The 26471-nt window shown below is 48.3% G+C and overlaps 1 protein-coding gene and 1 pseudogene across 1 annotated transcript; one reads left to right on the top strand and one right to left on the bottom strand.

Moving 5' to 3' along the window:
- The first annotated feature begins 6718 nt into the window (after window positions 1-6718).
- On the top strand, window positions 6719-20475 carry CPLX4 (complexin 4). The gene is made up of 3 exons (XM_056106990.1): window positions 6719-6885; window positions 12272-12359; window positions 20248-20475. The coding sequence occupies exons 1-3, from the start codon at window positions 6719-6721 to the stop codon at window positions 20473-20475; spliced, it is 483 nt and encodes a 160-aa protein (XP_055962965.1).
- Window positions 20476-24279: 3804 nt separating this feature from the next.
- Window positions 24280-25257, bottom strand: LOC130016298 (serine/threonine-protein phosphatase 4 regulatory subunit 2-like; annotated as a pseudogene).
- Between the last annotated feature and the right edge of the window lie 1214 nt (window positions 25258-26471).

Below are 26471 nucleotides of genomic sequence, written 5' to 3'. Positions count from 1 at the left end.
AAGAACATGGTATGTTAAAAAAAAAAAAGTCCATAGAAGCTCTGAACATCTGAATGACAAAAGCTGAGCAAAAGATCGAGGAACTCCAAGATGAGAAGGAGGAAACTGCTAAGAAACAGCAGAATGTGGAAAATAGCCTGGAAAGAAATGAACAGCATACCAGAGAACTGTGGGATGAGTTCAAGAGGAACAACGTAAGAATCACAGGAGTCCCTGAAGAACAGGAAGGTAAATGTGATGAAGAAACAATAGCTAGAGAAATTATCAGTAACAGCTTACCAGAGGATTATAGGCACCAAGGTCCAAAATGACCAAACGGTCTCAGTGAAAATAGACCAATATTGAAAATTTTGAAACATAATCAAAATGACAAAATCCAAAAATATTGAATGCAGCGAGATCAAAAAAGGAACTTACAAAGGAAAGCCCATTAGATGTACAGCAGACCTATTCAATGAGACTACTAGTCAGAACAGAGTGGAAAGATAGAGTACTAAAACAACCAAATGATCATCTCACCAATAATACTCTAGCTGGATTATCATTCAGTAACTGTACAAAGCTTTATGGACATGAAATAACTTAAGGAATTCATATCTTGAGACCAGTTTTGCATGAAGTGTTTAAAAAAGTTCCTTTAAAGAACATGAGAAACTTTCTTTCATGTGGCCTCATTGGGTATAGTGCTCACTAATTGTCCTCTACTAGATTAAGGGAGGTTAAAAGCAGCAATTCTTGATCACTAATTGACTTATTGATTTCTGATCATTCTATTTGCCTTTTCATTTTTTTTCATTTCATCATCCTGTTAATCGTCAATTGCCTCGAGCAGGCCCCAGTAACGTCTCTTTCATCCTAGCCCTGAGATTATATTCACGGCTCTTTAGGAGAATGAGACCCATCATTGTTACTGGTATTTGGCATATTTGGTAGGCCACGGGGAGTTTGCCAGACTCTGCCCTGTGGGCAGGCTACATTCGATAGCCTGCAAGTTTGTCCAAAGTAGGAATGAGATAATAAGATGTCATAAAGAAAAGTTTTGATAAGATGTTGCGCGGCCGCAAATGCGGCCACGCGGTTCCGGGATCTGGATTTTATAATCTCTGAGTCTTGGCCTTTAAGTTTTATTATATCCCTGCCAAGGAGGTAGGCTGAGGGGTTGAGGGTAGAAGGGTACCTGGGGATAATGGTGGAGGGATGGGGACGTTGGTGGTAGGATTGGTGTTGGGAGGTTGTATGCTTGAAACAGCTCCATTATGAACAACATAGTAAAATCACAAAGACCGGATAAACATTCATGAAAGACAAAAAAACCTCCTGAGCACCACTGGGTGTGACCCCAAGACAATAGCAACAAGACTGTGAAGTGGTTTCAGGCAATAATAGTATTCTCTCCTATGTTGACCCACAGAAATCCTGGGTGAGATACAGCATTAAAACTCAGTGGCCAGATCACCCACCCAAACAGCCCCAGCAGCTGAAACCCTCCCTAACCCAACACTGCCATGCTCATGGCCGGAATCCACAGGCTCAGAGCGAGCCTCATCCAGGAATGAGTCTGTTGAGAAACTCAGGTACATGCATTTTCGTGACTGAAAGCTCTAGGCTGACACAGAGTCAGGGATGGGCGACCTCGTTCCGGGAATCCCGTCTTCCAGGAGCCTGGCAGTCCGCCCGTGAACTGCCTTCACTGCCATATAAACTCATTAACTGGCCGTGATCTAGAGACTCAAATCTCGAAAGAGATCAGCACACTGCAGAGATACCTCCAGAGCCCAAAGTCACCATCCAATTAAAAATTTAACTCCAGCCAATATCACCCCATTCAAAATTTTAGAATTCCTGGAGCAACATCTTAAATTCGACACCACTGCTATACCAGGCATAGCACACCACCACATTGGATGGGATGTAAAGGAGAAGGCAACTAATCTCAATTAAGAAAATATTGACACACAAGGTTTAATCTGTAACAGTAATCTCTTATACAAGAAGGGCTTACTGGCTCCAGGATGAGGTACAACAATCTTCACACACTTTCTTTTAAGGAAATATTTTTTTATCATTTTGAGCTGCCCTTCCTATACCTCTGACATATTCTTTTCACTGTGTGGATAATTTGAGAACTGAGGGAAACCTCTTTTCTATAGAAGAATCTGTGTTCTGAGACCACGGGGTGTTTCAGAATCATGCAATTCCAAGGTGTGGTGATGGGCCCTGAGGAGAAATATTTTGGCTCCTTATTTCCCAATTTTTTTCTTTCTTATTTCCTCATCAAAGTACGTTACACTGTGTCATAGTCACGTTTTGAATTTTAACCCTAATTTTCTAGGTATACTGAGGCTCAGGAACTTAACCGGTACCTGAGTAATAGAGCAAGTTACTAGACCAAAACTGGTTCATAGATCAGTGAGATGAATTCAAACAGCAACCAACTTGTCTGCAAAGCACTGGTGAGTGGAGGAAAGAAGATTCTTAAGTGTGTTAGTTTCTTCACTTGGAACAAATACAGCCATAATAAACACAAGAAATTAGAAACTTAAGATCGCTAAAGAAAATGTAAAGTTAACCTGTATTTAAACATTTGGTTTTATTTCACTCCTTGATTGATGAGGGAAGTGACTAAAGAGCTCAGTGGTTTAAACAGAATAGTCTTAGTCCCACTGGACTAAGCTATCCCACTGGAGCGATAGCACAGTTGGTAGGGTGTTTGCGTTGCACGAGGCCGACCTGGGTTCGATTCCTCTGCCCCTTTCAGAGAGCCTGGCAAGCTACCAAGAGTACCTTGCCCGCACAGCAAAGCCTGGCAAGCTCCCCGTGGCATATTCAATATGCCAAACACAGTAACAAGTCTCACAATTTGTTGTGAGACATTACCGATGCCCACTCGAGCAAATCAATAACAATGGGAGGACAATGCTACAGTGCTACAGTGAGCGAATTATTCCTAACAAGCAATACAAAGTAAATTATTTAGGGCCTGCTGTTGGGGCAGGCTTAGATGGTGGTTGGGAAAATTGGAAATAAAGGTGGTGGGTAGGTGTAATGTGGTGGGATTGGTGGTGGGATATTGAATGTAATAAGTCATCGTGAACAACTTTATAAAAAATAAACTTGAAAACCTCAGTGGGCAGACTCGGAAGAAGGGTTCAAGGAAGCCTGCAGCAGACTGGGGAAGGTGAGTCCTAAGCACTGGACACTGCCTCGGGCACGTGGCCTTCCCAGAAACTGAGGCTTTGGGACTTTCCCAAGAAGCGGAGGCACTTGCAGGGTTAGCACCAAGCCCCATCTCCCAGGCCCTGGGGTCCGGCTTTTTCCTTTCAAAGGAGTGAACAGTCCACACAGCAGCAGCGAGCCCCCGGGCGTTCCATGGGAGGGTGGTAGGACTAGACTGAAGAGTCGGAGTCTGGACGGTTGGACTCCCCTCCATGCCAGTGGGCTCTCCTAGACGTGTGTCTTGCTGGTTTGTCTCTCTGTTTCTCTGCTTGCCTGTTTTCACTCAGCCAAAAAAAAAAAGAGAGAGAGAAAATACTGTTTTCTTTTATTATTTTCTTGATTGAGTTTCAGTTGATGTTCCAATGTTCCAACATTCATCCCTTCCCCAGTGCCTATTTCCCACCATCGGTGTCCCCAGTTTCCCTCTCGCTGAAACCTCTCTCTCTCTCTCTCTCTCTCTCTCTCTCTCTCTCTCTCTCTCTCTCTCTCTCTCCTCTCTCTCTCTCCTCTCTCTTCCACCCTTGATCCTAGTAATCTAGAATGCTGAATGCCCCCTGATGAGATTTTGTCCTTGAATTAATCTCCCAGAGAAACTTCCCCTGAAGAAGGAGCTTTATATCTGTTTCTTGTTATGATAATGTTCAAGCCCACCCGTGTGTACTCCCACCCTTCACAATTTCTCTATAACAACTAATGCTGTGAGAGAGGAGAATAAGAATAAACAGCCACTGATTACCAACCCTTGGGATAGATATCCTGGGGGCCCTCAGGGGAACCATAGAGCCCCCAGTTGAAAAACTGCTTTAAGCAGCATGTTTAATTGGCTAGAAAAGGGAAAATGCATACTGTAATAGATAAAACAAACATTCTAGATAAAAATCCAATTGAGCTCATTTTGTTTTGGGCCACACTCAGTGGTGCTCAGAGATGACTACTGGCTGTAGCGTTTCCTAACTTCCAACACAATAGGAATTTCATACTCACTGTCCTGTCACTGTCCTCCCGTTGTTCATCGATTTTGCTCAAGCGGGCCCAGTAACATCTTCATTGTGAGACTTGTTGTTACTGTGTTTGGCATATCGAATACGTCACAGGTAGCTTGCCAGGCTTTGCCGTGTGGGAGAGATACTCTCAGTAGCTCTCCGAGAGGGGTGGAGGAATTGAACCAGGCTCGGCCAGGCCGGTTGCGCACATGGCAAATGCCCTACTGCTGTGCTATCGCTCCAGCCCTGGGAATTTCATAATACACGTTATGATGCAGTGACATCAAACAACTTTTTAAAATTCTTTTGTTCTCTTTAAAGTTTTATGTTTTAAAAGTTTTATTAATGACAGCTAAGACATGATTATTACCATAATGAGATCCAAGTATGAAATAAAATTGAATTCAACATATTCTAGATTCCACTGTTGAAAGCGTACTTGTGTAAATGAGAATAGAAATTTTATTATATTGTATTAAATAATTTTAAGTTCCTTATTTACATAGGTTAAACTCATATAGCAATCACAAATTAACTATTACTGATTTTTTTCCTTTTTTTTCTTTTCTTTTTTTTTTCTTTTTTTATTTTTAGTGAATCACTGTGAGGTACAGTTACAGACTTACAAACTCTAGTGATTACATTCTGGTCATACAGTGATTGAGTAACCCTCCCTCCACCGGTGCCCATTCTCCACGACCAATGTTCCCAGTATCCCACCCGCCACCCCACCACCTCTTTTATTCTTTTTTGATTATTATTCTGGGGTCATGTGGAGCTGAGGGTTAAACCTGGACTTGCCATGACCCTTTAGTTCACTTTCAATATGATGGATGGTTCTCTGTTTACTGAGGGATGGCCAATTCTTACACACACACACACACACACACACACACACACACACACACACACATCCCACCCCCTTAGGGTGCCTTAATTAGATATATAGATTCAAGTCTTAGTCATTCTCCATTCCTCCTTACCTGAAGAACCCTGCCATTGTGAATCGAGTCTTGCGTAGTCTCAGTTTCATCCAGGTACTCCCAGAGCCTTGACAGCCCCCTGGTAACCTGTTCTTGGGAAAGTGATCCCTGTTCCATAGTAATGATTTAACTCTCCTGATTGGACACGAAGGGAGCCTTCCAGATGCCCCTGGCCACCTCTGGGGGCTAAGGTCAGGTTACCATCTCCACGAAGCAGCAGAGAAGCCAAGCAACTCCGAAGGCTCCTGGCACGTATCTGCAAATCCCGTGGAAGGAAGCAATGACTCGGGGTATCTCTGCTCAAGAAGCCCATTTGTGTCACAAAGGGCTCAGTTTTCAACAGGCTGCGGACTTGAGGGGCTGGAGCTGAGGCAATCCGGCTCAATGCCATCGCCAGACAGCTTGGATAGACTTCAGGGGATCACTTTTAAGAATGAGGGGGCAGTCCATAGTACAGCAGGCCTTGCACTTTTGCTTCGCACACTGCCGACCCAAGGTTCAATCCCCAGCACCCAATATGGTCTCCCAAGCACCAACAGGAGTGATTCCTGAGCACAGTCAGGTAACTTCTGAGCATCATTGGGTGTGGGCCCCAAACAAAACCAAAACCAATACCAGATTCTTACTAGGAGCACTGTCCTCCCGTTGTTCATCGATTTGCTCCAGCAGGCCCAGTAACGTCTCCATTGTGAGACTTGTTGTTACTGTGTCTGGCATATCGAATACATCACGGGGAGCTTGCCAGGCTTTGCCGTGAGGGCAAGATACTCTTGGTAGATTGCCGGGCTCTCCAAGAGGGGCAGAGGAATCGAACTAGGGTTGGCCATGTCGGCCGCGTGCAAGGCAAATGACCTACTGCTGTGCTATCGATCCAGCCCAGATTCTTACTAAGTTTAGGTAATGATGCTGCAATCGTGTTTGGGTTAATGGTTATTGATTGACAAAGTCATGCACACCAACTGCCACTGAACCTCCTTGGTCCCTTGGTCACCTCTGCTCTGACTTTCCTCACTCCATAGCCCCCCAACTACTGGCTGATTGACAGGTTCGCCCTTAGGCATGGCCTATTTGCTCCAGGCCCACCTCTAGGCTCCCATTGCTTCCTCCTTTCTGTCTTCTTCCTCTTCCCCATCTCCTTCCCCGCACCCCATACTCAGGTCTGTCCTTCTGTCTTGAGTTGGATGTCCATCGACATCCTTTGATAAAGCACCAATGACCCGGGATGGAGCCCTGTGTGCTGAGGATTTGAAATTTGGAAGCAGGTCGGGCAAGGGGCAAGTAACTCGGGATTTCCTCCCCTGGAATGAGCTTAGTATATTAGTGCAGGGAGGGACGCTGGGCTTAGTCATCAGAACCATCTGCCTCCCCTGGGGTGCAGGGGCCTCTCTAATCCAGCTCAAGGCCCTCGGCAGGTGAGGTGCCACTATCACGACTGTGGACACTCCTTGGAAATCCTCTGTCTCTTTAAGTTTTTTTTCTTCTCTGCAATTTGTGTCAGAGGTTCAGTTTTCTTTAGGGGCAGAAAGAGGCCAAGCCATGGCTTTCTTTGTGAAAAAGATGATAAGCGACCAGGTGAAGAACTTAGGCTTCGGGAGCGGCTCTGAGGAAACGAAAGAAGAAGGAGGCTCATCAGATCCTGCAGCCGCGCAGGGGATGACTAGAGAGGAGTACGAGGAGTATCAGAAGCAAGTGATCGAGGAGAAGTGAGTACAGAAGTCGCGTTTCCCTTTCCGAGCGGAAAACAGCATCCCAGTGTCTGTCTGTCTGTCTGTCTGTCTGTCTGTCTGTCTCTCTCTCTCTCTCTCTCTCTCACACACACACACACACACATACACACACACACACACACACACACTCACTCACTCTCATACAGAGTGTGGCTTAACCCTTTCTGGTCTGTGCATATTTTAAGTGACCTCAGTTATTTAACTGTTCAGATGAAAAATGGTGAGCTTAACGCTGTTTGCGGCCTTCCCAGAGTTCATCCTTCTAACAAGTTTTCAAGCTGTAAGAGTTTGGATCTCAGACCTGGATGAGGACCTTGAAAGAGGTAGGGGGGAAGCTTCTAGATGCCATGTGTGCAGGGGAAGCTGAGTCAGCACCACCGGATGTTTATGCCGCGAGACGTGGCTTCTCGGGTAGAGCTCGCTTGCCTTGCACATTGAGCTCCTGAGTTCAACCCCCAGCACCAAAACACACAAACAACAAGTAACAACTTGGCTTCTCAAACACTGTGAATAAACTTATGGACTGTTTATTATGAAAGTTTTCAAGATGCAGGAAAGTAGAAAAACAACATGATTACCCATATAAACTCAGAGCCTGAAGTGGATATTAATGCACTGCTTTATTTGCTTATAGATGGCTTAGGCAAATATACGAAAGTATAAGACACTTTTTTTTAAGTAAATGAGTATCACATTATGACTTTCCTTCTAAATACTTTAGTCATTCATCTGCGAAAAATAAGGATATTGTCCTGGCTATACAATAAATATGAAGTATTGCTAACATTTTAGTTAGGTACTATGGAATGTGAATATCACCAACAATTTTTCCTGCTGAAGAGTGATCCTCAAAATTAATCTCTGTGTAGCATTTTCGAACTTACAGTAGAGCTCATGTAAGAGCTCTTGAATAATCAACCAAGACTTCATGCACCCTTCCTGAAGTTTAATATGCATCGGGGTCACAAAAGGAGAGTGCTTCTTCTTTGCTACACGAGTATTTTGCTAACAACCAATTAGATAATAGTTGCCTAAATCCTGCGGCTAAGGTGATTATGGGTGAAAGGGTTGGGGACCTGAAGGAAGGAAAGGCCAAAGGCTGCCGTGAATGGAAGCCTCTGTTGTCCCTTATCTGAAAGCAACTGCGCTTGACTTGGCAGTACATTCAAGTCATTTTTTTTTTTAATTTTTATTAGTGAGACACCATGAGGTACAGTTGCAGACTTACAAATTTTGTGCTTGGGTTTCAATTATACAATGATCAAACACCCATCCCTCCACCAGTGCCAATTTCCCACCACCACGGATCCCAGTATCCCTTACACCCCCCATTCCCCTCATCCCACCGTGCCTCTGTGGCAGGGCATTCCTTCTCTCTCCTCTTGGGTGTTGTGGTTTGCAAAAGAGGCATTGAGTTCCAAGTGAAAACAGAGATAGACAAATGGGACTATCTTAAACCTGAGTGCCAGTTTTTTTTTTTAAGGGAAATACAATTGCAAAAATGATGCTGTTTTCTACATAACACACCTTGGACAAAAGCATTTGTCTGCCTTGATTACTGGTCAGTTTGACTCGTGGCAGTGTGTTCTGAGACAACAGAAGTAGAACAAATAGTCGCACCAATTTGTTCTGGTGCGACTATTGGCTCTGCACTCACTGGTGCCAGAAAGGGGAAAAGGCAAAATTTAGGCTCTCTGCCCCGCCAAGAAATAAACCATTTCTTATGTTCAAGCAATAGTCCTGGCCAGAGATACAGCATCTGTTTGATTAAAGAATGTCCTAGTTTTCCTTCATTTTATTTCCTTAATTTGGATATATCAAAAAGCCAAATTGCCAAATTACATACGGTTAATCAGGGGGATATTTTCTGCCAAAAACTTGGCCATATGTATGTGTGTGTGTGTGTGTGTGTGTGTGTGTGTGTGTGTTAGAGAGAGACAGACAGACAGACAGACAGAGAGACAGTTGTAGTGGGGAGGATGGGGGTGAGAGGGAGAGACTATATTTTCACATAATCTCATAATTTACGGAATTGTAACAGGGCAATGGAAATAGTCTGATACTTCCTGAAGCCAAAGGGCATGACTTCAGTCCATTGCTTTAGTTTTCAAGAGCTTCATCACCTAGATGTAACCTAGGCAAAGAAGCAGACATCAGAAACAGTTCAAGTCAAGTTACAAGTAGTAAAAGATTCTATACTATATAGTATATATAGCTTCCCCCAATCTCCAGCGACCCAGGGGTCACACTCATAAACCATCTCCTGCCTGCGCCAGATTATCTCCTCATGGGCCACCCTCCAGAACTCACAGCTGCTGCCCCTGGAAGGGAGCATAAAATGAGATCCTTATAATCATGCCACCAGACTCTGTGCCAGGGGTGCCCCAGAGGGGGGCGGGTGAGAACCCTCCTTGCTCCAAGGGACCCAGCCCTGGCAGCCGACCTCCACTACCCAACCGCCACCACACTCCAGGCCACTTTCCACACCCTCGGGCCGAATGTCACACGTGAGTGGACATATTCCTGTTCATCATAAAGAGAAATATATGTATGAAATATATGCCTCTTGGAGAGCCCAGCAAGCTACTGAGAGTGTCCCCCCACACACACACACATGGAAGAGCCTGGCAAGCTCCCCGTGGCATATTCGATATGCCAAATATAGTAACAATAACAGGTCTCATTCTCCTGACCCTGAAAAGAGCCTCCAATAGTTGGGAAAAATGAGTAAGGAGAGGCTCCTAAAATCTCAAGGCTGAGACGAATGGAGACATTACTGGTGCCCACTCAAGCAAATTGATGAACAACAGGAGGACAGTGCTACAGTGCTATACTATGGCACATTAAATTGTGTCCTATTGACATATGTGCATGACTATATAGCATGTAATAATATGTTCTATGCACTATATAATAAATACTATTCTAGTAATTTAAGTGGATATTAATAAAATGTTTTTAAACCAGTCTTCATTTTGGAAGAGTGAAATTATTTTATATTAAAAAAATTTATAGAACCCAAAACTCCCTCCTTAACAGTGCATTTACTGCATGTGCATTTTTATTACCTTTATGTTTATGTCCTTTCCCCACTAGCTGCTAAGAAAACTAAAAGGCATTTACACCTAAATCGCATATATTTATACTCTTCTCAGAGAACTAGTTCCACGTGGCCACACACAGAGCATCTGAGTCTCCTAAGTGATTTGTCATCTGATTCTTCAGCGCTGCAGACTTGGGTTGTGGGACACCACGTTTGGCAAATGAGCAATGGAACTTGTACTGTCCTTTGATTTTCCACACAGGTGCAAAAAGAGTCAAATGGGAAATAGAAAGTCTTCTCAATAGATGGTGCTGAAACCACTAGGAAATACTTAGCTTTGACCCCAACCTCACACCCTACATAAAAATGAATTTGCCACAAAGCACATAAAAGCTAAATTTAGAAAGCAATTCAGTTTTAGAAAACAACACAGAAGAGTGCCCCAGCAAGTTGGAAGTTGCAAAGATTTCTTAACTATGGTCCTGAAAGTAATAACCATTAAATATATCATATGTACTACCAAGAGTATCCCGCCCACACGGTAGAGCCTGGCAAGCTCCCCGTGGCATATTCAATATGCAAAAAACAGTAAGAAGTCTCAAATGGAGATGGTATTGGTGCCTGCTCGAGAAAATCAATGAACAATGGGAGGACAGTGCTACTGTGCTACTAATGAATTAGACTATTAAGAATCTAAAATTTGGGGGGCCGGAGTGATAGCACCATGGGTAGGACGTTTGCCTTGCACACAGCCAATATAGCCAACCCGGGTTCGATTCCCAGCATCCCATATGGTCCCCCGAGCACCGCCAGGAGTAATTCCTGATGCATGAGCCAGGAGTAACCCCTGAGCATCGCCGGGTGTGACCCAAAAAGCAAAAAAAAAAGAATCTAAAATTTTATGTGCTTCAAACACCTGACTGGTATGGCTGAAAATCACTTCTGTCCGTGATCAGGGAAAACAGAACTGCAGACTCCAACAATAGAACATTCAGGATTGTGTCCTGAATGTGAGGTGGCACTGGGAACCGAACTCATGACCTGAGCTTTGCAAGGCAGGCAACTTAAGCTACTGTGCTATTCCTCTCAGCCCTGTTTTCTTATATCTTGTCAAAATCTGCTTGTTTCTATTCTTGTTTCTAGAAACAAGCAATAGAAGAAATACATATGTATGCATATATATGTTTGTGCAGGTATATATGTTTGTGTATATGTGATTCTTTCTCCCTTTAGTTTTATTAATGCCTTGACCTACTGGATAATGTCTACCTCTGGGGACAGTGGGGGGTGGGGGCCCTCTGCACTACTCAGTTCACAGGTTTAAATGCTAATCTTATCTGGAAACACCCTCGCCAACATCCTCATAAATAAGGTTTAATCTGAGCTTCCTATATTCCAATCAGGTTGACATCAAAATACATTTTGGGGGAGGGGGTCACACCCGGTGATGTTCCGGGGTTACTCCTGCCTCTGCACTCAGGAATTACTCCTCACAGAGCTCAAGGGACCATTTGGGATGCTGGGGATCGAACTCGGGTCAGTTGCGTACAAAGCAAACGCCCCCTACTGTACAACCGCTTCAGCCCCTCAAAGTATATTTAAAGTTTGTACATTTTATTATGGGCTGGAACAATAGCAGAGTGGGTAGGATGTTCACCTTACATGCTGCCGACCGGGCCGACCCAGGTTCGATTCCTCCATCCCTCTCAGAGAGCCTGGAAAGCAACCGAGAGTATCTCCCCCACACAGCAAAGCCTGGCAAGCTCCCCCATGATGTATTCGATATGCCAAACACAGTAACAACAAGTCTCACGATGGAGATGTTACTGGGCCCGCTCAAGCAAATCGATGAATAACAGGAGGACAGTGCTACCAATGCTATTATAATGTGCAACATGTGACTTTTGTAAGAGATAAAGTATAAACAAATCAGTAAATGCTGTTAGTGGCATGCATGTTCAAGTACTGGGGGGGAAGTGTGCCAGTGTCTGTAACGTTGCAGGGCATCCAAAAATTTGATGGAAGGGAGGGTTGGTGATGGCCAAGCTTGAGGTCAGTGAGATTGCAAGATTCATCCCTGGCACCACCACAGAGGTCAGTCCCCCCTACTCCCACAGCCAAGTCCCCTTCAGGTGTCCGTCTGTGCTCAGGTAAGAAGAGAGGACAGATGGACAGCTGTCTAAGGATGTGTTTAGGGGGGCAGGGGAGAGGGGGGACCCGGGAAACTCTTTCCCCACCAGCAGGAGGGATGCCCGACAGGGCTCCTGGAAGCTGGGCTGCAATGTGCCTTGTGTCCTTATTCCTTGTGTTTGCTTTCAGGATGGAAAGAGACGCTGCGTTTACACAGAAAAAGGCGGAGAGGGCGTGCCTCCGAGTTCACCTCCGGGACAAGTACAGACTCCCAAAGGTATACTTTCAGCTCACTGCTTATGTCTTACTCCATAAAAGTACAGAACGGTTGTCAGCAGACCTGTGCTCATGGGGACACACACACGGACGCGCACACATTCACACACTCACACACGTAAGTACATATCTATTTGTCTTCATTTAAAAAAAATCTTTTTGGGCCCCATCTAGCTGTGCTCAGGGGTTACTCTCATCTCTGTGCTCAGAGATCACTCCTGGAAGGCTTGAAGGTCCACAAGGGGTGCCGGGGATTGAACCCTGGTCATCCAAGTGCCAGGCAACTGCCTTACCCGCTGTATAATCTCTCTGGTCTCTTTTTGTCTTCCTCTTAATTGTGGCATTAGATGTGCCATGCTCACTTGCAACTCTGCATGTAGTCCTGGCACTCACCCCAGCATCCTGGGCACTGAAGCATCAGACCCACCAAGAGTCTGCATGGGTGTAGGCAGCTCTGTCCTCTGTCCTCCCGTTGTTCATTGATTTGCTCAAGCGGGCCCAGTAACAAGAAGTCTCACAATGGAAACGTTACTGGGTTGCAAGTGTTGCAAGTGTCCCTTTGCCCCTTCATCATTCTGATTCACACCACTGCTCCAGAACCTTCTGTGACCTCCCCCTACCCACCCCAGGCTTATCCCATGGCCCATGAGTGCACATCTCCTATGTCGTCTTCCTAAACGCGAATGTTCTGTTCTTCCTGGCACCAGTGCCTGGCAGAGCATCTGATGGATACAAATGTCTGCATGTGTGTGCGTGCACACACACGCATGCACATGCACACACACACACTGCGTGCATGCACATTTGCACATGCATACACATGCACACACACACGCACACAAAAGCACACACATGCACAAACTCTTGCATGCACACGCACGCACACACCACATACACTCCTCCGCACACAGGCACACACACACACACACACACAGAGCAGATGATCACAGTAACTGTGGAAAGAAAAGACGTCCTGTTCCCAGACCGAAGGCAGCAAAAGGAATGTGTCTGGCTTAAGATAGACTGGAAAGTGAATTGGCATGGACCGGAGCCATAGTACAGCAGGGAGGGCATTTGCCTTGCACATGCCTGACCCGGGTTCGATCCCCGGCATCTCCAATGGTCCCCTGAGCACAGCCAGGAATAATTTTCTGAGTGCAGAGCCAGGAATAACCCCTGAGCATCACCGGAGATGGCCCCAAAAGTCAAAATAATAGTAATGATCATCAAAGCTCCCCAGTAGACTCTGGTATAAAATCCTTTTCTCTCTTATGATTTCTATGAGATCGTCCCTCCTCGAGCGGGAAGCCAAACCTTTGCAAAAAAGGCCACGCGCTTCTCTCTGAAACCGGCATGCCCTCTTCCTCGCCGCGTGAAATGTGTGTGTGAGTCAGCCCCACTAATCGGAGGGAACAGCCCCACAATGGCCGTAATCCTATTAGGGGAGCTGTCGGGCCGGGTTAGTCGCCGCGCTGTGACGTGGCCCCCGCTGAGCCGGACCGTGGAGCTACACCTGCTGTTTGTCTGCGGGATTAAGGGCATCGTTCACGCCAATAAAGCAGCCGCTCCCAGAAAGTGGAGTGTGACTAAGGAGTGTGTCCCGTTGTGTCCACTGTGGACTGAATTCGAAACGTGCCCCGAGAGCCGGCTGGTCCTGGAGCCCCTCTCAGGACAGGGGACTTTCCTGCCCACCCCAGCAGAGACCCTGTCCCCTCTTTCCCCTCCTCACCTGGCCCAGGGCCTCTCTTCTCTCACTTCTTCTCTGAGGACCCTTGAAGGAACCACCAATGAGCGTCCTCTGCATATGCGGGGAGAGGGAGTCCATGATTTCTCATCAGGAGCCAGAGGAAAAATCAGAGATGGTAGGCAGCTCCTCAGTGTCACACAGGATGGAGCAGGCCGGGCAGGATGTCCCACCCCACTCTACTGGACCCCAGCGGTGCCGTTTTCCTTCTAGTTTCTTCCCCCTCAGGACCTCGTTTTTCCTCCCCCGATGCCTCTGGCCACCACGGGGCCCCTTCAGGAATGAGCACTGTCCTGTGTTGTGTGAACAGCAGCTCCTAGAACATTCCCTTTCCTGGAAACTGAGTCTGTGATGGGAGGGCTGAGACCCCTCGCCCTGACCGGCTCTCTGCCCCGTGGGAGTGGCGGTGGCTGGTGGGGTGGCAGCACCTCACCCTTCTCATCATCATCTGGGGACAGAGCTTCGAGGGCTTGGCCTGGTCCCTGGAGCACAAAGTTTGGAGTATCCCTTCAGCACCCAGGTGTGGCCTGAGACCCAGCCAACAAAATGAGCATCACCTGCCCCCATCCCCACAAGGCACAGTTGAATCTTGGGGGGGGGGGCAGAGCTCCAGCCTTCGAGGGGTGCATCTGCTGAGCCCCACCCCGGCTCTCAGCTGCACCCCTTTTGTTGGCCCCAGAGCTGACCCTCTCCCTTTACTTTGGGGTGCTTGCTTGGCTTTGGTGTTGGGGCCACCCCCAGCTGTGCTCAGGGCTGACTCCCAGCCCTGTGCTCAGGGGTCACTCCTAGAGTATTGGGGCACCATAGAGGGTGCCGGGGACTGAACTCCGATCAGATGCATGCAGTATCAGCACCCTGCCCACTGCACCATCTCTCTGGCCCCTTGGGGTGATTGTTGACCGGCTGTCTTCCTGGGTCTATAGCTCAGAGCCCTCAGATTCTGCAAACTTCACGTCCTGGGAACCACAGGGTGCCCTTCCCTTTCCTGCAGGCCAGCACTGAACCATCCCGCCTCAGGAGGCCCCCAAAAGCAGGGGTGGGGGCCTTGGGGACAGGCACTGCTGAAGTCCATGTCCCCAGCGGTAGGGAAACATCAAATGTCAGGTGGTCTCATCCAAGCAACCTGCACCCTTTTGTCTGTGACTCCATCCACGGACCTCAGGGAGCCCAGATGGAGGCGAAGGAACCAGGCAAAACCCAATTTACCCAAGAGGGTCACCCAAGCCGGTGTTTGCTTTTGTACCAGGGTCGATCAGCCAGACTTGGTGGCTCTCTTCGGTTAGGGGAGTGGCTGAGAAGGAGCAGGGGTTGAAGCCTCTGGCCCTGTATGAGGCCAGGCAGTGGCACCTCGGACAGTTCCCCAGGCTCCAGGAGTGAGTCCTGAGCACTGCCAGGAGTGCCCCAACCCCCGCAAAAATAAAACAGAGGATGGATGGTGGATGAGAACGTCTCAGGCATGACACCGATGAAGCCCAGTTCATTATGAGCCAGGCTGTGACTTCAGTGGAAGAGCGGGTTCAGCCGCAAGGAACGGCTGTGACCAGCATCACAGCTACTTAAATCTGAGGGTGACATTCAGCACTGGCCAGAATGGTTACAAATCTGCTTAAAAAGTAAGCGATGAAAACGGGTTCTGGCCAGCCAGCGTAAAAATAATGAGCTCGTAACTGCATTAAGCAATATCCCCAACTGATAAGATTTTCTAGAAATGAGAAGACCGCCGGGGACAAAACCTCTCAGAGCAAAATTGAGCCTCTAAGTCCCCTCAGCGTGTACCCGTTTGCCTCTCTCTCTCCGTCACTCACTGATTTACTCATTCGTACATACTTCCCTTCCTGCTGGCCGGGTTTCTGGTGGGATGCCAGCCCACCTGCCCGCCCGCCAAGGAGCTCACTCACTCCTGGTGGCCGGGACGCGTTTGGTGTTTGAGGGTTAGCGGCAAGTGGGGTGCTAATACATATGAACGGTGCACCTGGTCTCCCGACCTAAGCTTTGTCGGGGGGCAGCAGGGAGTCTGGTTTGACCTGCTCATGCCCATCTCCGCCCTCTCCTCCAGCCTGTTCTTACTGCTCTCACCCTTGTCCCTTCAGCGGGGCTGAAGTATTCAGCAAGCTGCCAGCATCCCATATGGTCTCCCGAGCACCACCAGGAATAATTCCTGAGCGCAAAGCCAAGAGTAACCCCTGAGCATCACTGGGTGTGACCCAAAAAGCAAAAGAAAAATGAAAAAGAAACTGAGAACCAGCCTCTGCTACTCCCTGATGCACCAGCCCAGCCCTGGACTTTGGCGTCTCAGTGTCCAGGTCACCTCTGCTGGGAGGAGCCGGGCTCGCTGTCCAAGCCAGTGGACACTGTCTGCCCTGGATCTGCCCCATGCAGGCCTCAGGGCTGATGCAGCCAAGGCCCAGCATGGTTTCAGAAACCTTCGCTTTTGCCCTCTGACCTTATGCTGGCCCCATCCAGCTGTCCTCTCTTCATCCTCAGGTGCCATCGGCACAAAGGGTCCCCGGGAGACCCAGTCCAGCAAGAGGCACATCACCTGAGGCAACCATAGTGTGCTGGACAGGGAGGCTGGACCCGTTCTTCTAGAAGGCTAGTGGCCCCTCCTGCGCTGCCCTCAACCGGGCCCATTGGCCTGGCCTGCAGGACGCCCTGATCCAGCCACTCCCTCATCCCTCCTCTGGTCACCTTCCTTCCCAGGGAGGAAGGGTCTGTCCCTTTGGCCCCTTTGGCCTCAGTGACCCCAAACCCACACTCACTTTGTTTTTATTTTGGGGAGAGGGCTGCCTCCCAAGGAAACCCGGGCGATTCTTAGCTAGCTTGACTTGGGGTTCAAGAGCAGGACCCAGCTCTGAGGACCTGCTTGGACCCTGTGGCGCTGGGGGTTCCCAGTCCACCCTGACAGAGCTTCTGGGGCTGCACCCAGCAATGCTAGAGGGCCTGTGGAGCCAGGGAGCAAGCCTGGGTGAGCAGGACGCAAGGCATGCCCTGACCCCACCCCCCCCCACACACACACACACACGCCAACCAGGCAGTGCTCAGAGCTGACTCTGGGCAGGCTTGGGGGACCATCGGAGATGGCGGGGTCTGAGTGTGGGTGGGACATGTGCCCGCAAGCCTGCTGTACTCTCACTCCCGCCCCACCCTTCTCTTTTGGACCCTGGTCTGGCTGTCCAGCCCTCCAAATATGCAGCCAGAATGCTCTGGGGTCTTCCCTGGCCTGTCGCCAGCCCTGTCCTGGGTGCTGCCGCATGGAGGCTCTGCCAGGGGCTCCCAGGAGGTGGCGTGTGTGGATAGAGTCGGCCCAGGGAGGCCACCAGGGGTCAACCTCTGGGGCCCCTAGTGTGGAGGTGGGTCTGAGCAGGGATAAGAGAAGCTGGTCCCTCAGAGCAGCTTTCTCCCAGAATCAGGGCTCAGACCCCACTTATAGGAAAGCCCGGGACAAGGTGGGTGGGGTCGTCCCAAGTCAGAGGTCAGGTGGCCCATGGAAAGTGGGTGAGGCATTCTGTCCTGAGAGGCAGCTCGTGGCATGCTTCGTGTGCTCGAAACGAGTCAGCGATATGTTATCTGCTCATTCAACACGTCAATGATTGCTAAGTGATTGTCTACGAATGATCAAGGAGAGAATTCTAGTCAAGGGACTCAGGCTCCGAGAGGCCGTGCCGGTTGCCAGGACCACACAGCCTGGTTCCCAGCCAGCATGTGGCCTCAGCAGAGGACAAAGCTCAGAAGTGCTTGGTCTCCTGCCCGCGGCTCACCCATGTCCCGAACAGGCAGACGCTGTCTTTGCTTGGGACAGGGGAGAGCTGAGTTCGGGCCTCCCCACGCGAGGCCAGTGCGCCACCCCTTGGCCACCCCCCTCGTCCTCGGAGCAGATCACTTGATCACTTGATCACTTCCTGTTAATCATTGATTTGCTCGAGCGGGCGCCAGGACTGTTTCCATTTGCCCCTGTCACGTGCTAGTGTAGCCCAATGGCGTCTGTTCATTGGACAACGAAGATAGAAACTGCCGGCAGTGAGCCACATCTATTAGGAGCAGACATCCTGGAATTCCGGCAGAAGAGAGGGCAGGTGGGAGCTGGTCTGCCTGAGCGAGCAGGGGCCCCTAAATGACCTTCAGATCTCTGTGAGGAAAGGCGTCATTAGTGAGGCTGCGGCTGCCTCTGGACTGGGATCCCATGCTGAGAACCACATTGGGAGAATCGGGGTGATTCGGGTTCCTCTTGGAGTGCTGGGCCAGCACTCTGTCAGTGCTCAGAGTGGAAGAGAAGCCGAGATGTGCAGGGGAGGGATGCCAAGCTCCCAGAGGTGGGCAGGAGGGCCGAGACCCTCAGGAGACTCAGCATCTGCCTTGCTTGGGCACAGCCCAGACGACACATGTGCGAACCATGTGCTGAATCTCTGCTCCGATCTGCTCTCTAGTGCCGGCTCCTGTCCACCTTCTTTGTCCCTTCAGGCCGACTGTCCAGGCTTGAAACTTGTTCCCAGGCGTGGCGGGGCTGCCAGCGAGCCCACATGCATGAGCATGCCACAGTTCTCAGGATCCCCGTCTCGGGTCACTGCATGTGACGGCAGAAGCGAGCTGACGGCCCGCGTTTCCATGTGCTGTGACTCTCTGGGCTGAATTCTGGCTCTTCTCCCTGCAAAGAAACGTCCCGAGATGATCACTGACCCTGGAGTTGGAAATCAAAACCAAATCGTCGCCGGGGCTGGGAGTCACTGGGGATTAACCAGTTCATTAGCCCCCCATGAATAAATCACCCCATTTGCTCGCTGAGTGGCCAAGACCTGATTCCGCCCTAGGAGAGGCGCCTCTCTCTGGAGATGGGGCAGGCCCAGAGGTCTTGGGGCGACGAGCCAGTCAGCAAGGCTCCCCACAACTATCCCTGGCCACCCCACAGAGCACCTGAAACAAGTGTCCAAGAGGTGGGCAGGCCTCCCACCTCTGCAGGCAGCAGCAGCCAGGGTGGGCCCCCGAGAGACACTATCAGGTGGGGGACCCGTGGCCCAGGTCACGTCCTCCCTCGGAGCCCGTGTTTATCTCTGATCAGGGCCGCCCACCCCAAACCTTTCTAAAGTCAAGCCCGAGGGGACCAAGGACTTGCCAGGCCCAGTGACCTTTACCTGTGATCTCGGTAAGTGATTCGAAGCTGGTGGCTCAAATGGTCGTGACCCTGAGTGTTTCCATTTTATCTTCTGGGTACCATCTGCGCCTCCCCACTGCACTCCCTCCCTCCTCCCCCCGCCCCCCAGCCCTCCAGTCACACCTGATCTGGGGGATTCTGCAGGGCAGGTCTGGTCCTGCAAAGGAGGTGAAAGGGCTCCAGATGAGGGAGTTCTGGGGTCAGGCAGCGGCGACGCTGCAGGGGACCCCCACCCCCACCCCCACATACAGCTCCACATTCCTGCGTCTGGGAACATGCCAGGGGCTGTGGCCACCCTGAAGTACAGCAGCGCTGGTGCTGGGCTGCCTACTAGGGGCCAGGGAGGGGCGGCTGACCGTGACATAGGGGTGCCTTTGGAGCAAGGACGGGAAAGCCCCAACTGGGCAGTGACAGTGAAATGACGCCCCTTCTGCCTAGGGCTAGATCAGGGGGACCCAGGGCGGGCAGTGAGAGGGGCCGAGCGGCCCCAGGCAGTGGGAGGATGTGATTCCTCAAACCCAGCTCCCTGCTGCCTCTCTGAGGGTCTGCTTCGGTCCATCCAGAATGGGGCCGAGAGCGAGTCATGCTGACCTTCCCCGAGGACGCTGCAGCATCCCTGTCTGGAGACCCACTATGCTAGAAGGTTCTCACGAGAAAGGGGCACCTGCTGAGCCCAGACAGGCTCCCAGGGACCCCAGCGAGTTGCGGAGTCAGCGACGGATCCCAGCAGGAAAGCGGGGTCTGGGAGTATGCTTCTGGCGAGAGGCCCGGGCACCTCCCCACATCCAAGGCTAACAGACACTTCAGGGTCTCCCAAGAGGACCCCAGCCCTGTCCCATTCTCTGGGGCAGCAGCAGAAGGCACCGTGCCCTACCGAGTGCCCATTCTGATCTCTGGGTACTGGGATCTCAGTGCCCAGTGCCACATGCTGCCCCCACACTCCTCGGGGCCGCGTCCCAGTGTCCCCGACCCATCCCTGCATCTGCTTTCTCCACACAGAGCGAGACGGACGAGAACCAGATCCAGATGGCTGGAGATGACGTGGACCTGCCTGAAGATCTTCGGAGAATGGTGGATGAGGACCAGGAGGAGGAAGAGGACAAGGACTCGATTCTCGGGCAGCTACAGCATCTTCAGAACATGGACCTGGAGGCCATCAGGGAGAAGGCGCAGGCCACCTTCGTGGAGATGAAGCAGTCGGCGGAGCAGAAGTGCTCTGTGATGTGAGCCGGCGGGCCATGGATAAACCCAATGGGGTGGACACGCTGAGAAAGACAATGCCAGGCGGACATGGAGAGTATCGTGCTGAGGGAAATTAGTCAGAAGGGGAGGGACAGACACCAATTGGTGGCACTCATTTGTGGGTTATAAAAAAAATAAGACTAACTCTCAAGGACAGAAAAAAAAAATAGGGACCAGGAGAAGGTTTGGTTCATGGTTGGAAGTCTGCTACAAGTATCCGGGCGGAAGCAGAGGGCAGTTAGGACAGAGAAGGGAGCACTTTGACAATGATAGTTGGAAATGATCACTCTGGACAAGAACCGAGCGCTGAAAGGAGGTAAAAGGATATATGTGATTCATTTTCAGCACCTGTATTGCGAACTCTTAATGTTTAAAATGAGAGAAAGAGAGAGAAGAAAAGTGATTGCCCCAGAGGCAGGTGGGGGTAGGGTAGGGATGGGGACAGGGCAGAAGGGGAATTGGGGACATTGGTGGTGGGAAATATACACCAGTGAAGGAACAGATGTTAGAAGATTATATGACCAGGGATGGAGCAATAGCACAGCGGGTAGGGCGTTTGCCTTGCATGCAGCTGACCCGGGTTCGATTCCCAGCATCCCATACGGTCCCCTGAACACTGCCAGGGGTGATTCCTGAGTGCAGAACCAGGAGTAACCCCTATGCATCTCCAGGTATGACCCAAAAAGCAAAATATATATATATATATATATATATATATATTATATGACCCAAACCCTATCATGAACAACTTTGTAGCTGTGTATCTCAGTGATTCAATTTAAAAAAAAGAAAAACTGGGGCTGGAGCGATAGCACAGCAGGTAGGGCTTTTGCCTTGCATGTGGCTGACTCGAGTTCGATTCCCAGCATCCCATATGGTCCCCCGAGCACCACCAAAAGTAATTCCTGAGTGCACAAGCCAGGAGGAACTCCTGAGCATTGCGATGTGACCCAAAAAGAAAAACAAAAAGACCATGTCAGGACCAGAGACATAGGACAGCAGTAGGTTGCCTTGCAGAGAGCCTGCACTGGTTTCATTCCCAACACTGCATACAGTCTCCGGGCACCAGCGGGCATGTTCCCCGAGCTCCTCTGGGGGTGACCCAAGCCCCTTTGCCTCTGACCAAAAAAAAAGACCTGTAACTTTGTCACCAGAAAATAAGAGAGAGAGAGTGTGTGTGTGGTGTGTGTGTGTGTGTGTGTGTGTGTGTGTGTGTGTGTGTGTGTGTGTTGGGACCCAGGGCCTTATATATGAAGTCTATGTCCTGGCACTGATCCATATTATAGTGTTTATATTTGGGAAAGGGGGTGGCTGGCTCTGTGCTCAGGGTTCACACCTGGACTGGCCCCCGGGGCCTAATGTGGAGTGGAAGATTAAACCAGAGGTCAGCGACACACAAGGCAAGTGTAACCTCAGTACTCTCTCTCTCCAGCCCCAGATACAGTATATTTTATATCGTGCGATGATGGACAATCATCGCAGGATATAAAATATGTGTATTTTAAGAAGCTTGAGTTAAAACAACACCTACTTCCTGTTTTACAGTTCTGGGGCTCAGAAGTCCAAAAGGAGGGTCCAGCAAGATAAATCATGGTGTCTGCAGGGTTGATCCCTTCGGGAAGCCCTGTAGGAGGAGTTTCCTCTTGCCCATCACAGTACCCAGGACAGTTGGCACCCCTGACCGGGGGCCCCCTTCTCTCTTCAAAGCAGGAACATCTCTCCCTCCGGGTGTCAAGTATTTAGTTTCTGAAAGTAACATCATCTGATACTACTTAACATTCGCCGTAAATACCAACACACTTTCTTTGAGTCCTTTCTATACGACTTCAAGTCCATTTATTACAAAGTCCAGTTCTTCCTCCTCTGTCTCCCTGACCCCTGGGACCTCTCTGCCTGCCCCCCACCCCACCCCTGCCACCCGTCTCCACTTATTGGTCTCATAGTCTAACGTGTATTTCACTGAACTCATCTATTGGCTTGATTTCTCTGCCCCGGTTCTAAATCAAATCATCTGGCGCTTGTCTTATTTCACTTGAGTCATGTTCTCTGGGGGCCTGGAGATAGCATAGCAATTTATTTAAAAGTTTATTACACGTGCACCCTCAGCATCACATGGTCCCCACCAAACATCGCCAGGTACAGCCCCAGAGGCCTGCAGGGTGTGAACAGCATTCTGATTGGCCGAGACTCTTGGGCCTCGACTTCCTCAGAGCATCCTCAGCTGCACCCCGATCCCCCCAAACCAAAGAGCCCTGAAAAGCGGATCTCTCAGGCCGGGAACCCCACCTGGTCTGGGAGCTGTTTGCCGTTAACCTTGTTTCACTTGCAGCCAGTTCCCAAGACTCCACGGGATGGGAAAGGAGGTCGTAACCGTCTTGTCTGCCAGAGGCCAGTCTTGTGTCAGATATACGTTTTAAAAATATATTTAGGTCTTGTTTCTTTTCTTTTTTTCATAACATTAATATTTATTGCTTTATAGGAATACTGTATTGAAAGCCCAAGCATCCGTTTACACACAGAATTTACACAATTATATACCGCTTCACAAAGGCAGTGAACACATTACATTCTACAAAAATCTAGAGAAATTTAAAAATTCGAAATATCAAAACGTAGGTTTGAAGAAACAGGTATAAATTTGGCAGCCAGTAATTTTGACAGGGAAGTTGCAGCTTGTATGACTTTAAATATGTAAATTTGAAAATATCGAGTTTAGGGTAATCTTTGTGCTTTGTATTGATCTGAAAAATATAACACTGGCTGTCAAAGAAGCATGTTCAAAAATATTTAATTCACTTCAAAATGTCATACAAATTATGGTGGTTTTTATGCACCGCTAAAGCTTTAGTCATTTAGCTCTGGTACACATTGCTAAGTAATATATTAATTATTCCAGTACAGTGGTGTTTCATACCATTGACATTCGCGTATTCTAGAATAATTTAGGAAGAAATGTGTGGTATTTATAATGTTCAGAAAAGCAAGCAAAAGGTAAAAGGAACCTCCCTGGTTCTTCTGAGATGAACTCCGATCAGTTTTATGAGCATTCATTCTACAAAATAGTACGCTAATGTTTGAACACAATTTCCAAGATAAAGCACATTTTCTCATAAGTAATGAAGATTTTTTCTCAAGCACCTCAGAAGTATACAAAAGAATTTTAGTTGAACAGATCTCTTGGAATGTGTTTAACCTAGTATTTAACATTTCCAGGGTTTCACAAGGGCCAGATTTTATTTGAATTCTCAAAAGAGAAAGAAACTGTCTTCTGAAAGAGGTGAACTCAATCATTACCAATAGAAAAAGTATCCACTGTATTCATCTCTTATAGAAACATAAAAATATAACATTTCTCCCCTTAGAATAATACACACTATATATATATATATATATATATATATATATATATATGGCTTAACGTTCCGTTGTACATAGCCAAACAAAATCTGGGAACCAGCAACCTTTAAAAATGTTGAAAATATGACCAAAATACAAAAACTGCTAGAGCTATACCAAAGAAAGAAGACAAAAAGTTTTCTTGCATATGTAGTAAACTAAATGTGGTAACGTCCAAAAGGTTTTCAAAATTATAATTATTACCTTCCAGTTTAAAACCTTTAATTCTAAATTTAAAAAAAAAAACTATACACAAACCACTGATTTGACCAGACCCCAAAAAAGTCAGCAGTACGCAGGGCCCAAAGGAGCTGATATTCACAATTCTCACATACAACTCTCAGGATTTATCCCATAAAGTACTTTATTTTACAACCTGCTTCTCTTATAAAACTAAAGGTCCACTTTATTACATAAAAGTTTTATATAGTGTAAAACCAGAACTGTATGTAAAATGCTGAATCTAAATGTTTCTAAATAGTCTTGTTCCATTGGTTCATCTGTGGCTTCATCATCATTTTCCATAGATGATTCTGAAAGACTCTTTCTAGTTTTACTGGAATTGGATTCTATTAATTCTTCTGATTCATGGTAATCAGAACCACTACTTACAGGGCCTGTATTTTCAATAGCTTCAGAATGTAAATCTTTCTCAGATTGAGTCAGATCAGATTCCTCCATTTGATTAGTTTCCTCAGAAGTCTCTTCATTCACAGTTAAGGCATCATCAGAATCTTTTTCTTGATTTTTTCTTTCTGGGATCATTTCTCTTGATGTCATAAAAGATTCTTCTTCATCTTCATCCTCTTCCTCATCTTCCTCTGTACAGTGCTGCCTGGTATAACTACTTTCTTTGTTTTTGTCACGTGATGAAGATGATGCTTCTGTTTCTTCTGTCATAACTGAAGATACTTCACTGGAAGATGTTTGACTGGCTGTCTCTCTGACTTCACTTTCTTTGTCAAATTTGAGTCTTTTTACCTCGTGTTCCTTGGATTCCACAGTATCTTCATCTGGATGTTTATTTTAAATAGGACTCACCGAGGAACCTTCTGAGTCAGATGTCAGAGAGTCACTGCGACTTTTGTCTTCATTTTGCTGTAAATTTGACTCTTTGCTATCTGTGCTCTCAGACAAGCTATTTGTAGTCATAGGGACTGACAAAGAAACTTTTGGTCAATTAAGTGGTCTGGGTGTTCCAGGGCCATTTATATTAGACCTGTCAGTATAATTTGGTGAATTTCCAGGAAACATAACACCATTCATTCGATTTAAACTATTGGAACTGTTTTTCTCTGAAGAAGGATAAACACAGCTAACAACCATCACATTCTTTTCTTCTCTGAGAAATTTGTCTGTTCCTGTATAGTTTCTCCTTGAATCGGTTAGCAGTTCACAGTAGTTGCTGAATAGTGAAAGAAATACTATTAAATCCAGGACAATTTTCAGTATTCTTCATTTCATCAAAAGAAATATATTCAACATTAGGATTGGGAGGACCTCTTGGTTAAGGAGCTGAAGTTCTGAAATCATCCATCACTTTCTCCAGTTTGAAAAGAAAATAACCTTTAAATTGGGACCTAGCACAGCGGTAGGGCGTTTGCCTTGCATGCAGCCAACATGGCCGACCCAAGTTCGATTCCTCCGCCCCTCTCGGAGAGCCCGGCAAGCTACCGAGAGTATCTCACCCGCACAGCAGAGCCTGGCAAGCTCCCTGTGACGTATTCAATATGCCAAACACAGTAACAACAAAGTCTCCAATGGAGACGTTACTGGGCCCGCTCGAGCAAATCGATGATCAACGGGAGGGCCTTTACTTTACTTAAATTGGGACCACTGAATCATCATCTCTCCAGTCTTGGCAACGTCACAGAGAAACTGGGCTAGGACTGGACACACTTCCTTCTTGCCCCTCTTCTAGAAATCTTTCAGCTCCTCCAGCAGCCTCTTGACATCCATGGCATCCCAGAGCCGCTCAGACTCGCCTTTATCCCCCCCGCCGGGTACCAGATCACCTCCCCCCAAACCTCCACGCACTCCCCCTCCCTCGCACACACTTCGGGGGGTCACATAGGCAACAGGGGGAGGGGGGCACCGAAGGGAGTTCAGGAAGCGAACGAGAGAGCGAGACCCATCGGGCGGGCGAGCACCTCCCGAGCCGCTACCACCAGCCCTCCTTGCTTATTTTCTTAAGAATGTCTTGTGATAAAGTCTAAATGAGCCATTTAAAATGTTATGGAGAGGCCTGCGAGTACCTGCCTTGTATGTGGCTGACATGGGTTCGATCCTCAGCATCCCCATATGGTTCCCCAAGCCGGCCAGGAGTAAGCCCTGAGCATAGCTGAGTGGGGCCAAAAGAGTATTATGGAGACCAGGAGTGGCGGGAAGAAAGTCTGGAGCACTTTGGTGACCGTATGGAAGTGTTGGCTCTTGTAACAAAGCTCCCTGCCCTGGAGTAAGGATGAACTGTAGCACTGTAGCACTGTTCTCCCACTGTTCATCAATTTGCTCAAGCGGGCACCAGTCACGTCTCCATTGTGAGACTTGTTGTTACTGTTTTTGGCATATTGAATACGCCACAGGTA

The sequence above is a fragment of the Sorex fumeus genome, unplaced genomic scaffold (genome assembly GCF_029834395.1).
Source record: "Sorex fumeus unplaced genomic scaffold, SorFum_2.1 ptg000151l, whole genome shotgun sequence".
Taxonomy (NCBI): domain Eukaryota; kingdom Metazoa; phylum Chordata; class Mammalia; order Eulipotyphla; family Soricidae; genus Sorex; species Sorex fumeus.
The sequence above is the reverse complement of the archived record's forward strand: the minus strand, read 5'-3'. Positions and strand labels throughout refer to the sequence as shown.

What these genes read in the sequence shown, in the direction of transcription:
- CPLX4 (XM_056106990.1), top strand. Translation starts at nt 6,719, where the DNA reads ATGGCTTTCTTTGTGAAAAAGATGATAAGCGACCAGGTGAAGAACTTA. An exon ending in AAGCAAGTGATCGAGGAGAA is followed by an intron (nt 6,886 to 12,271) that starts GTGAGTACAGAA and finishes GTTTGCTTTCAG; the next exon opens with GATGGAAAGAGACGCTGCGT. An exon ending in ACAAGTACAGACTCCCAAAG is followed by an intron (nt 12,360 to 20,247) that starts GTATACTTTCAG and finishes TTCTCCACACAG; the next exon opens with AGCGAGACGGACGAGAACCA.